This window comes from Oncorhynchus nerka, linkage group LG12, assembly GCF_034236695.1.
Source record: "Oncorhynchus nerka isolate Pitt River linkage group LG12, Oner_Uvic_2.0, whole genome shotgun sequence".
NCBI classification, from domain to species: domain Eukaryota; kingdom Metazoa; phylum Chordata; class Actinopteri; order Salmoniformes; family Salmonidae; genus Oncorhynchus; species Oncorhynchus nerka.
Window position 1 is genome coordinate 58955659 of NC_088407.1, and position 12936 is coordinate 58968594.

The 12936-nt window shown below is 43.3% G+C and overlaps 1 protein-coding gene across 2 annotated transcripts; it reads left to right on the forward strand.

Annotated features, from left to right (window-relative positions):
* The first annotated feature begins 254 nt into the window (after positions 1 to 254).
* On the forward strand, positions 255 to 12857 carry bmf1 (BCL2 modifying factor 1). Of its 2 annotated transcripts, none has more exons than XM_065025689.1 (4): positions 255 to 393; positions 3583 to 3778; positions 4185 to 4387; positions 9079 to 12857. In XM_065025689.1, the coding sequence occupies exons 2-4, from the start codon at positions 3604 to 3606 to the stop codon at positions 9193 to 9195; spliced, it is 495 nt and encodes a 164-aa protein (XP_064881761.1). In that variant the 5' UTR covers positions 255 to 393; positions 3583 to 3603; the 3' UTR covers positions 9196 to 12857. The 2 variants fall into 2 exon arrangements, with proteins under 2 accessions (XP_064881761.1, XP_029531191.1); XM_029675331.2 differs by having other exon boundaries at positions 257 to 393; positions 3579 to 3778.
* The last annotated feature ends 79 nt before the right edge of the window (positions 12858 to 12936 follow it).

The window sequence follows — 12936 nt, forward strand, 5'->3', positions numbered from 1 at the left end:
CACGTGTCTGAATACACGATTTGGAAGCAGGATCAAAACAAACCCTCTGATTGGTTATGATAAAAAAATGCTAATGAGATCTTAAAGGGCCATACACTTCTCACGTTGTAATGCCAAAGACACTCTATGGTAACACAATTAAACATCGCCTGCATACTGCTGTTTCTTTAAGACCACTTTATTTACTTATTTTTTATGTTCACGCCCAGTATTTGAGGGCGGAGAGATTTTGTAGCTGATGCCTGTGAAATGAAATCAGCTTGTTGCCGTTTGTCTCACAGAATCAAAGTTGCGGTGGAGTGATACGGACTAAATCCTCTTGGGTTTACAGTGAACAGAGACCATTTACTTTTGTCTATACACCGGTAATATCATCGAAGGACATATCTTGTGGTGAGTTCCGGGTCATAATGTATCAAATAAGATGGAACAGTGTCATTCACCTGTTGTTTTTTATTGTATATTTGGTTTGCTGGTCTGCCTGTGCTGTAAAATGTTGGACATTGTGCCATTGAGTCGCGCTACATTGTCTCTCACACCACCTCCGGTATAGTCGCTGGGGCTATTCCCATTCATGATGTGTGGACATTTCTCACCGATATAGGACATTATATGGATATTTGACAATTGACTTGACGGTAGTTGCGTGTTGATGTGATATGGCAAACAATCGTAGCCAGCCACATAACATAGTATTTTTTATTTTGTGTGCGCGTCGAATTGGCATTCCTTCTCTGGAGAGCTTAGTCGGCACCGTGTCGGCATTTCCAGTGTCTCCAATGGTTTTACTCAAACTCCAAACAAGCAAGCCATTTTTCCAAGTACTCAAGTTGGGAAATAACACATTTGTGTTTTAGTTTATATCGTCAAATTCGCTCAAATTTGCTTAATAACTTGCATGGTTTATAAACAAATTCATTAGTAAGTGTAATAAGACAGATATGACAGGTTCCTTCAAAATAATCAGAGCGTGCTACGAATCTCACGATAAAGAAGAGGATCAAGAATATCTGCGGCCGCATAATAAATTATGCAATACACTTGACAGTTGAGAGAGATGGTTGTCATTCCCATATATCACTGCTTATTATGAACCAGGGGCTATTTTTATATATATATATATTTCACCTTTATTTAACCAGGTAGGCCAGTTGAGAACAAGTTCTCATTTACAACTGCGACCTGGCCAAGATAAAGCAAAGCAGTGCGACACAAACGACAACACAGAGTTACACATGGAATAAACAAACATACAGTCAATAACACAATAGAAAAAAGTATATATACAGTGTGTGCAAATGTCGAGGAGGTAAGAAAATAAATAGGCCATAGTAGCGAAGTAATTACAATTCAGCAAATTAACACTGGAGTGATAGATGTGCAGATGGTGATGTGTAAGTAGAAATACTGGTGTGCAAAAAAAGTAAATAAAAACAATATGGGGATGAGGTAGGTAGATTGGATGGGCTATTTACAGGTGGGCTGTGTACAGCTGCAGTGATCGGTAAGCTGCTCAGATAGCTGATGTTTAAAGTTAGTGAGGGATATATAAGTTTCCAACTTCAGCGATTTTTGCAATTCGTTCCAGTCATTGGCAGCAGAGAACTGGAAGGAAAGGCAGCCAAAGGGGGTATTGGCTTTGGGAATGACCAGTGAGACATACCTGTTGGAGCGCGTGCTACGGGTGGGTGTTGTTATCGTGACCAATGAGCTGAGATAAGGCAGAGCTTTACCTAGCAAAGACTTATAGATGACCTGGTGCCAGTGGGTCTGGCGACAAATATGTAGCGAGGGCCAGCCGACGACAGAATACAGGTCACAGTGGTGGGTGGTATATGGGGCTTTAGTGACAAAACAAATGGCACTGTGATAGGACTACATCCAGTTTGCAGAGTAGAGTGTTGGAGGCTATTTTGTAAATGCCATCGCCGAAGTCAAGGATCGGCCTATAGGCTAATAATGTCAGTTACCTGAATAGTTTTAGTGTCCTTTGCTCAACACATCCGTCTTGACCACACTCCTTATACATAAGTTCATTTTGACAAAGAGAGAATATTTTGTCAGGTTTCCAGATAGTGTATTGGGGGGTATAGTCTGTTGTGTGTGTGTTGTCAGTATGGGTGGGGGTGATGTTCAGAGTTGTCTTGAGTTATAGTAGGCTATCTGTGAGTCAATTGAGCCCAATACAGTAGGGGGAGCCACTGGTTGACACACACTTGAGGGAACAGACTTTGGTCCGTGGCAGAGAACTGAATGGTAGTTGTAACAAAATACCGCCAGAATATACTTTTGTGCAACTTCCATATTCTTGTATTGTGTTTGTCAAAACAACGCACTAAGTGGTTTTGCATGTAGGGTTTATTGCGAATGCATACAGGGTGCCATAGCAAACCTCTTTACATAGAATAATAGGCACTAAAGAAACTGAGGCAAATCTCTTTTGGTGAAGAAATGAAAAAGCATCCTCAGAACCTGGCGTGTTGACAAATCCAAGGAGAGAAGAAGAGACTGGCTCCGTCTTTCTTCATCCAAGGCTGTCATTACCCATTTGCGGCAGACTCTCATTTGGAAGTGTATAGTGGTGTGGTAGTAGCCTAACCCTGTATTACAGTATTGATGGAGAGTTCTAAAAGGGTTCACGAGGCTACTTACATTTCAGCAGTATTTTGATAACACTTTGACCGCCATATAGCTGAAGGCTGTGTGATGCTGTGAATTAACCAAACATAGAGATTGTTGTCTGCTCTCTGCCAGTACTGGAGGGATCCTCAAGTTTGATCGAGCAGCAATGTTGTAGAGAAGCTTTTCACTTTTTTTCTTCCCTTCTTTCTCTTTTTATTTTTTATTTTACAAATATTTTTTTTTACAAATCTCATTAGCAGTGTAGACCTATTCATTATGAGCAAGTCTCTAGACCAAGCGTCAGACTCGTCATTTAAGCATGTTTGTCGTATTTGCAAGTCTAGGCTCTGTTGTCTCGGCTACTCTGCATGGTATAGTCTCAAGCCATTGGACTGTATGAGGGACCACGCTAGCCACAGGTCCGCTGGGTTGAGGTCGGAGAGAGATGGAGACTGCCTCTCACTCAACCCTGTCTGCCAAACCCCCCATTTTGGTACATTTAGCCAACGAGTCTCCAAACCACAGCCAACTGTGTGGTTTGATCACTATGACGAGCTGAGCGATTTGTCTAAATCAGCACTGTGCTTCACAACCACAGACTGAGAAGAGCTCTGCTAGCTTTCTGTTCCACATAGATCTCCTCTACGGACTGTGCTCTGCTCTGGCTGGATCAGCCAGCATGGCCTTTATTTATAGAAGGGTAGTTATTATGGATTATAAAGGTTGTCTTTAATGGTAATTATTGTTCTGACCAAATGACCAAGTACATTTACAGAATGGTAAATGTTCTCTATGGTAATGCCTGAGGCAAGGTCATCTCATCAGTACAGAGACAGACATGTTTAGAATCCACATTGATTTGAAGGTAAAGATCCCAATTTGTCAATATCAATACAGTAGTCAATGGAAGTCTTAGCAGAGTAATATGCTTAACTCTCTCTCTCTTCTCCCTCTAGGCAGGTCTTAGCAGATTTCTGCCGAATGGATGATGAGGAGGATGATGTGTTTGTGCCAGACTCCTCCCACTGCTGGCGCACAGCCTTCAGGGAAATAAAGTACGAGGACAGAGGCACCCAGACACCCAGCCCTGCCCTGGCACTGCCCAACGACATGCTGCCCTGTGGGGTGGCCCAGGAGCCCAGACCACTCTTCTACGGTGAGGCCTACAACACACACACGCACACACACACAAACAAACAAACACAGTGTGAGAAATAGGTAAGAGTGGAACTCTGCTGTAGTCAGCTCCTGGCGCCTGATAGTCCTAGCCACAGAAGCTTTTATGACCTGTGTGTAGTGTACCCAGCTGCTTTCCCATTCAGATGGCGCCACATGAGGTTGTTTAGCTTGGCCCTGTGCAGACGTGACGACAGGCCATACCTGTATAACTGACCCTTTACTTGGACACCGTGGCGCTGTCTGTCAGTAATGCCCTCTTTGTCCTGGCACACTACAGATAACGCTGGTAATTTAAAAGATGACTGTGTGTAAACTTTGGAGTGTTATGAGGTGCAGGGCTTATGAAATTGACCTGACCAGTATCTATGGGCTTTTTCCTACAGGCAACGCAGGCTTTCGATTGCACTTTCCAGCGCGGTTTGAGCAGGTTGGAGACCAGGGGCCTCAGGAGCAGCATCAGGTGGAGAGAGGGAGGATGGAACGGCTTCAACAGCAGCCTCAGCAGCCAGCACAAAGCATGGAGGTCTGCATTGGACAGAAACTCCAACTCATCGGAGACCAGTTCTACCAAGAACACCTTCAACTGGTGAGGATACCCACTGTGACTGACTGCACAACACAGCTAAAGCACACTGGATAGGCCTACTGTACTCAGGGGCCTGCAGAGAGAGTGAGCACCAGAAGTGGCTTCTTTATGGGCATCCGTTGTAGTCATGTCTAAGTGTCCCATGTTTGTTTTGGCCAGTGAACATGAATTAGCCCATTGTTCTGACCTCTCGTTCTACCTCTCCAAGACACAGCTTAACCAGGGCAGCCCCTCCCCCTCCTCAGCTTCCTGTTTATTTGTCTCTGCCTCTCTCCCCCCATTTCCTCCCTATGCTGCCACGGTGCCAAGGAGTCCACCACAGACATTATGGTCAGGGTGACATTGCTAGTTACTGTGCTGAATACGTTGAAGAGCTCAGACTGTAACTCTCTTGACATCAGTGGAGGCTGGTGGGAGGAGCTAAAGGAGGACATGCTCATTTTAATGGCTGGAATGGAATTAATGGAACAGAGTCAAACATGTGGATTCCATATATTTGATGTGTTTGATACTGTTCCATTTATTCCATTCCAGCCATTACAATGAGCCTGTCCTCCTATAGCTCCTCCCGCCAGCCTCCTCTGCTTGACATACTATACATTTGGTTGTATTGGTGGTAGAACTGTGGATCTTTGAGATTTTCTTTCTGCAGAGCACCAATGGCACATTTTGAGGAGAAGGAAACACTAAGAGAGTCATCAAGCAGAAAAAAACTAAAGGCACACACTTACACACATAAACACACTCAACACACTCTCACACAGAGAAAAAGCAGAAGTGGCCGGACTAGGTAAACATGTTGTAACCCGAAGCTTGGCGCATGAGCCCGGGGGAACAGATGTGGTTAGGGAGTCTCCAGCCAGTCCTGCAGATCAGTTGCCCCCACCACCCACAATAGACTCCCAAATAAGAGGGCTGTGTGTCTGGAGGAGGGGCCGGGACGGGCCCACTCACTTAATGCACACCCTATCTAATGGGCTTAGGGGTTTGACCAACTAAAGACAACTGTCTTGAATTTCCTCAAAATCGCTTTCATGAAGTGCATGGACCTTTTCAGTCTCATATAGATAGATATTCAAGGCTTTATTTAGGCTCTGAAACTACATTTATGTCATCAGATTGGTGTAACTAAGCAGACTTCTTATTCGCTGATGTGTTTCTGATTTTCTCCCACACTCCGGCTGAGGTTAAATTAATACCACAGACTGCTGTCCTGTAGCCACACTGCACCGTGACTCATGTGATGTGACACAGGAAATTAAAGGCAGAGTCAGGCAGGCGTTATGTTATCAGGGCTGCGATACACTGACTGACGTACAGCAGAGACAGAACCAGGGCAGAGGATGAGGAAGTGGCTCTTGCTCTCTCCTTACTCACTGGGTAAACGCAACAACAAGTGAGAGTAGTCAGAGTGAGAACACTGTGATGTCATATCCTGAAGCTGCAGAGCTCTAGGGCACATACACTCCCACACTGCTAAGCCTAGCAAGTTAAGGAAAAAAACAACTGTGAGGTAACTTTTTTTTTTTTCAAAGCCCAGAGAATAGTGGATCTGGATTATTGACTTTGGCAACATACTGTATATAGCAACCAACAGTTAGGTGTTATTTCAGTCCTTGAAGTTATTGACTACTCTCTTGTCATTCAAGTGGGCAGAATTACTGTTCTTGTCTGCAGAGCCCACTCAGCCCAGGGAGTTGTACAGGCCTGAGTCTCTGAGAGTTTCTCTCTGCCTGTCTGGCTGCTGTTGAGTGATGCTTGGACAGACTAACCCAAACAGATCCGTGTGTTTTTAATGCGTGATCTCCAGTTTAGCCCATGGCTGCTATTCCTGGCGCTGTGCTTTCATTGTGTAATGCAGTCTTCAGCAGTGAGGTAGGTAACCCACCTCAGGCTGCTGGTGCTTGGCAGAACAGTGTGTGTGTGTGTGTGTGTGTGTGTGTGTGTGTGTGTGTGTGTGTGTGTGTGTGTGTGTGTGTGTGTGTGAGCATGACTGTGATAGTCTTTCAATCTCTCACTTGGACTGCCACCTTTCAATGATATGTTTCTCGCTCTTGTCAATCGATCATTGCAATCATGTATTGTAGAGCATCAGAAGGCTTTCAAACGCAGTTTGACACCCATCTCCTTGACTGACTCATAAACAACCCCTTCCGTTTCCCTATCATCCTACCATCATGGCCCATGGCAGGGGGAGGCAGTAAGGTGCTTAAGTGTGTAAGTGGAGCGTTGGTGCTGACACATAAACTGCTCTCAGTCTGAGAAGGCTGGAGAGACAGAGCAGAGACCCCGAGAGCAGAGCAGTACTGACATGACATGAGGAGGGTAGCCATTTGAGACATGGCAGTAATGACAGTCACAATGACAGGAAGACTGCCACAGTCTGCATGGGTCGAGGAGCAGAGTTGGGTTACACCAAGACTCCTCCTGCTGCTCTCGATGAGTGTTGAAAACCCAAGCGCTGAATGTCCCTAGGGTATGTTTGTGTGTTTGTGTGTTTGTGTGTGTGTGTCTCAGATCTCCATTCCTTATCTTCTCACTGTTCTGTAAGGGCACTTCACTTTCTCTACAGTTGTTGAGATATAGATAGTCTAGATTCCTGTCCTCTCCTGCCTGTTGGCTGTCCACTCCTGCCCTGAGATGTGTGGCTCTGAGTCTCTGGCAACTGGTCGTTGCCTGTCTGTGTAGCATATAAGCCAGTGCCTCTGTGAGCCTTAGGACAGACAGACAGACAGCCAGCATCATGAGGCTCTGATAAAAACACATCAGGGTTGTGTTGGCGTGATGACATTCTGCATCTGGCTAGTGTCTGTTCTCTATCACTGGCTAAATTTAGAACCTGACCGAGTCGTATTAGACAGTTGGTGGTGTGACTCGTGAATCATGAGTGAGCGACAGGGCTGGCCCACACCCCACCATCTCTGAGCTGAGCTGGGTGGAGGAACCAGAAGAGGAGGAAAGGGTCACTGTCAAACTCAGGGTCTTTCTGCTGCTGATCTTAGAGGACAGGACATTGTGGCTGTGAAGCAGATATCATGTACACATTAGGTGCGGTTTAAGCAATGTTTGTTGATAAAAAGATATGAGCCCGTTGTGTTAACAGATGGCCTGGAAGTATCTTGCCCAGGTATTGCTCACTGTAGGCCTACAAAACACTGTACAGCAATACTGACAGTCACAACTTCCTGTAATGGGCTTTGCCCTCTGTGAGAGCTGGCCTGTTCGGGTGTAATCACAGACAGATGGATGGGCTTGGTAATGTGCTTTGTAGTTGTCTCAAGGCAGAACTGTGTTGCGATGTTAGCTGTTGTTAGGGCTCAGAGTATCTTCAGGTGAACTAGTTCAATTTGTGCTACGTATAATGTACATTTATGAAGAAGACTTTATGAAGCAGACAGTGTTATTATGCACTTAACCCTCAGTTAGCTTCAAATATATGCGAAAAACACAAAACTAGCACGATCAAGATTCCCAGAAGTCCCTCAAATAGCCAATGGCGATTCCCGAATTGTTTATTTTCTTTTTGTTTAACAAAAACTGGCGTGTGTGGAGCGTGCAGGAGCCGGTTTGCACCTGGCACCAGCTTATGCAACACTCTACAACAACGTTTCCCAAGCTAAAGGTTACGACCCTATGTGGGGTCGCCTAATTTAAAAATGATGACAGGAACTAAAATAAAAAATCACGCTTGGTTCATAGAACCGGGGTCATGTCAGTCACCTCCTGTAGCCGCTAGATACAGTTGTAATAAACAGAGCGGTTTCTGTTTTCTTTCTACAAATATGTCTCTATCTTTTGAACGGTTTAAGCTGTGGCAGAGAACCTGGGCCTTACCACAATGGAGAGTGCAGGCTAGTTATAAACAGCTTGATCTCTGTGGTTGGACACAGATGCTGCCTCAGCTGTTTTGGTACAAGTCACGCTTTGGTGGAATTGGAATACAATGGGATAATGTTGCCTGAAACTGCCAATGTGCTTACAGTGTATTGCCAAAACGTATTTTCCAGCCTATTGCTGGTCTTTGTTAGTTTATGGCGTGTGTCTAAAAATAGCCGGGCCGGGGTGTTATCAGGTCCAGTACTGTCTGTTTCGTCTGTAGATTAGTTACTTTGTGGATCTAAGCTCAGCTCTCATACTGAGATGCATTTCTGTGGGTCTCCGCCCTTCCTCAAGTGCTCCCTAATCCTATTTAGTGCAATTATCTTATCTCCTCCTTTCAATGGCAGAGATAGCATTATCCTCCAAATCACACACTATCCAGTTGGCTCTCTATCCAGAGAGGGAGGCTGCTTCGGATGTGCTGTTGGATTCTGCTTCCATAGACAAGAGCTGTGCAATGAATGTGTCTGTGGCATGGGGTGGTAGTTAGTGTTACACTGGCTGTATAGGCTTCTCAATCCTGCACACAAAGAGACGGTGTTAATAAGTAGTGCTGGGGACAGGCACAGACTGTTGTGAAAATATGAGCGCCATTCCGGTTTCTGGTTTTGACTTACTCCTCCTCAATTTACTCTGTTGATCCCTTCACTGACAATCACCACACATCACTCACCAACAACCATCCATAGCTCCAATTGAACACCCTGGTAAGTGAATGATGCCATCATTTGTCATTGACTATGCCAGTTTCCTGACTATCCTGTCCACATCCTGTTCTGACTCGGTTGTTTTTCTCCCTTGTTTTGTTGCAGTATCACCGAAACCAAAGGAACATGAGGCCCTTGTGGTGGCGCCTGGCCTCAGCTCTGCTCACCCTGCTGTTTGAGCAGGAGGCCATCGCTGGAAGGGGGAGAGCAGGGTGGAGGTGATGGAGAAGACCAGCCCAGACCACCCCTCTCCCACAGGGACTGGACTCCTAATGGCACTGTCAAATGTAACATGGGTCAGTTTGGGGAAAAGAAGAGAGAAAAGGTCACCGCAGGACGGAGACAACCATTTTTTTTACAAGGTTCATTTTTTTCCAAGAAGATGCCATGTTGTTTCACGAGATTCCTCTACTGGACGATGTCCTTATTTTGGTAATTGTGTGATGTAGTATTTTGTACAGTCATTATTCCTGTTGAATTTGTTTGCACTTGTGTATGTGTACATCTTGAATGGCCTCCATGGACCTGGGAATGCCTTATCAATGTCTCCTGCCACAACCCAACGACTGTTGACATGAACCAAGCAGAAGAAAGCAAGATATGGAGGGATCTGAAGAAGGGAAAGAAGAGTGGTTCGTGGGGTTTTCTTTTCTGAAGTTTCCCAGGAAATAATCGGTCAAACTTGACAACTTACAAATTTCCAAAGGCACAGTTTCTCAGAACAAAGCATTTTGCACCTCAACTCGTCCTTCTCCTCAATGGGGTTGTGTGTATACTGTCATAATACTGTTATATTACATGTTGATTTTTCTCTGCTCTTCCAGTCACTTTCATTGCATTGATTTCAATAATTGTTGTTTTTCCCAGTGTCACCAAAAGTAATAAGAACAAAATTGTGGAGCCCTCGGTGGCTTCTAAGGTGGCTAGTGCCACTTTGTGGTGTGAAGGTTGATTTAGATTTATTATGATCCCCATTAGCCGACGCCAATGGTGACAACTAGTTTTACTGGGGTCCGACATATAACGAAAAAGACATTACAGACAAAAGACTTTTACAATTTAGATACAACTTCCGAGACAAAGGGGAGTTACTTCAAGTTACTAAGAGAGAACACCGTATTTTCAATCATAGTCTATTTCCGATTGATCTTTTACTAATTCCATAAGTCCCAAAACTGGACCCCAGCCACTGTAAGAAACAGTGTGCTGATCATTTTAGTCTCTTAAGACTTTCAGGCCCTTCAAGTGGAGCTATGGATCCACATTGTTTGCACTATAGTACATTAGTCAGGAGTAGATTAGGTAACAAAACCAACCTCTATTATTCAATGAAGGTGTTTAACTGTATCTGATTTGTCATGGTAACATTACAATGTTTTCAGTCACATTTCCATTCATTTTCATTCACATATCATCACAGGAACTGACCTATGGACCAACAGTCTGAGGTACGAGTGATGCTGGTTAACTGAAGGCCTCATTGAAATTCCAGTGTATTTTTAGCCCTCTAACTGGTGTGCTTTTTAACCCACTGTCAGATATTCAATTGTATTCTGGACACCAATGCAATAATGTGCAAACAAACCAGTGAAACAACAGCCTTTCCTCTCCTCTCCTCTCAGGATTCTTACATGGGCTTGTATACTTCTTTTTGTACCTGTGGGGTGATCTTGTATTAGTTCTTTGTCATCGGATCCTGTGGTGTAACTGTTTGATAGAAATGACCACTGCTAATCCAATTGACAAGAGAAAGTGTCTGAGATTAGAAGTAACTGGTAGTGTGGAAGACTGTATTTGCTGTTGAAATTTGAAACTGTTTGATGTATTCTTGAAGATGCTGTTTGTTGTACATTTTATTGCCTTTTTACTTTACTTTCGTCCATTTTGAAGGAGCAGTATACATATTTTAGACACAACTCTTATTACTCGGTTATGTTTGGTCCTACAGTACTTATGTGTCATCATCTGTCTGTATAATCAGAGCTTTTTTTTCAAACCTTCATTTAGAATACTGGAGATATGTCTCAGGGCCAGGGAAAATACAATACTTTTAGTAAGAGTTTCCCATGTAGAGTAGAAGGACAAAGGAAATGAGTGGTTAAGTCCAATTCTGTTTGTCTGCATCAGTTGAAATACATTTGAAACATAACCATAGATACAAAGGTACACTTTAGACAGAGTGGTCAGATGATTCCGCTTGCTATGACTCTGTTATGGCAGGGACTATGTTAGAAGCATGTGGGGCAGTGAGAGATCAGCTGAACGTTGGTGCTGTTTGTTGTTGTTTCCTGCAGATCCTGAACACTGAGCCAGTCACCGTAGCTTCCTGTCTCACTGTAGCACATTGACCAGTTTCTAAACTTGCTTATCTCAGTCTACTGTAGCCCACGTCTCTGTGTACTGCTCCTCCATTTCCTTTAGGACTTTTGGTGTTGTTTTCAGTTTTGTATTTATTTTATATTTATTTTTTGTATATTCACCCTTTTCTACTGTATAGATTTTGTGTGCAATTTATCTTCCTTTTTTTGGTTCTAGATGTGTGTATGATACATTTGTTTGACTGTGCAGAGCGATGGTTGTCTGCACTGTGTCTGGTTTTCCCTGAGGGTAATAATCTCCAGAAATGGGCCCAATCGGTTAAGGCATTTATCTAAATCAGCCACGTCACGTCATCCATTCAGACAGCAGTAGAATCTGTTTCCTGGTCAATGGCTTGGAGCTGGATCAGTAACCTTCCGATAATTTGCCTCGTTTTTCTTCAGTCACTGGGCATTGGTTATGGGTTCATTCCTTTTTGTCTTCTTTAGCGTTCTTTTGTAATCAACATGCACTGGAAAGTACTTTGCGTCTGTAGAGCTGGTGGCTCCCTGAGCTATCCCTGTGTTATTGTACAGTGTACTCTGGATCGTTCTCTCAAGTCTGTCAGGTGCTGAACTAGCTGAGTGTGTCTTTACTATAGCAGACCATTGACGAAGCTATAACCTGTATAGGACATTTTTTTATTTCTTTGAAAGAGAAACAAGCCACCATGATGCCCATAAATCATTTGGGAGAGAGGGTTCTGAAGCTGTGTAGTGCAGATAGTATATGGCAAGTCTATCTCAGCACTATGCAAGGCTACAGGAACTAAAAATAGTGAGTTTTGTATAATATGGATAAACCATAAGTGTCTTGAATTTTTGTAGTCCACTTTCTTTAAATTTGAAGTTTTTTGAGGAAGGTTTCAATTTGTATGTTTATTTTTTTATTATTTGTATTAAGAACCTTCCTTGGTCATTGTCTTCGTAACTTTTTAAATGTCTTTTCATATGAAAGGGCCAGGTTTTATACGGACAGTTTTTACGGTTTTAAATCCTTTTTAATACTTGTTGGATCTTTTTATGAGTCCAATGAGATCAAGGGCTTTTACGTATAAAAATGAACTTGAAACATTCCTTTTGTGACTAGTTCTGGTGTAAACATGTTTTCAACGATAACAACAAAACAGAACATGTATTTCAGTGTTGTACACCATCTGACATCATCACCATTAAACATGGTCCTTTCTAAGGAACCGATGAACTGTACATGTATTACTGACACCCTGGAAAATGCCTTTAACTGCTCAGTTTCAACTAAGTCTTGATTATCACACACTCTCTGTACTCCCAAGAAAAGAGACCCAGTGAAAATGTAGCATTTCTGTAAACATTGACTGTGTGTTTTCGAGACTGTACTGTGCACTCATTTATTTTTTTGCGTTTCATTTCTTTTGTCGAAGGACAATTTGTTATGTAGTGCAATATGCTGTACATATAAGAGCTTTTCTCTGCTAATCTTTTTCTGAATTTCTTCTTGGTTTTTTGGCTCTTTTTTTCCAATAAAATTGTATTAAAAGTGTAAAAGGTTTCTCTGTTATTTCTCTCCCCAAAAAGGTCCCCTGGTAAAAGTAGATGTTGTGGTTACTTGATAAATGACTCAAGT

Bases quoted from the DNA above. Each gene is read 5' to 3' on its own strand.
- bmf1 (XM_065025689.1), top strand. From the start codon at position 3,604: ATGGATGATGAGGAGGATGATGTGTTTGTGCCAGACTCCTCCCACTGC. The intron at 3,779-4,184 runs GTGAGGCCTACA...TTTTTCCTACAG, and splicing joins GCCCAGACCACTCTTCTACG to GCAACGCAGGCTTTCGATTG. The intron at 4,388-9,078 runs GTGAGGATACCC...GTTTTGTTGCAG, and splicing joins ACCAAGAACACCTTCAACTG to TATCACCGAAACCAAAGGAA.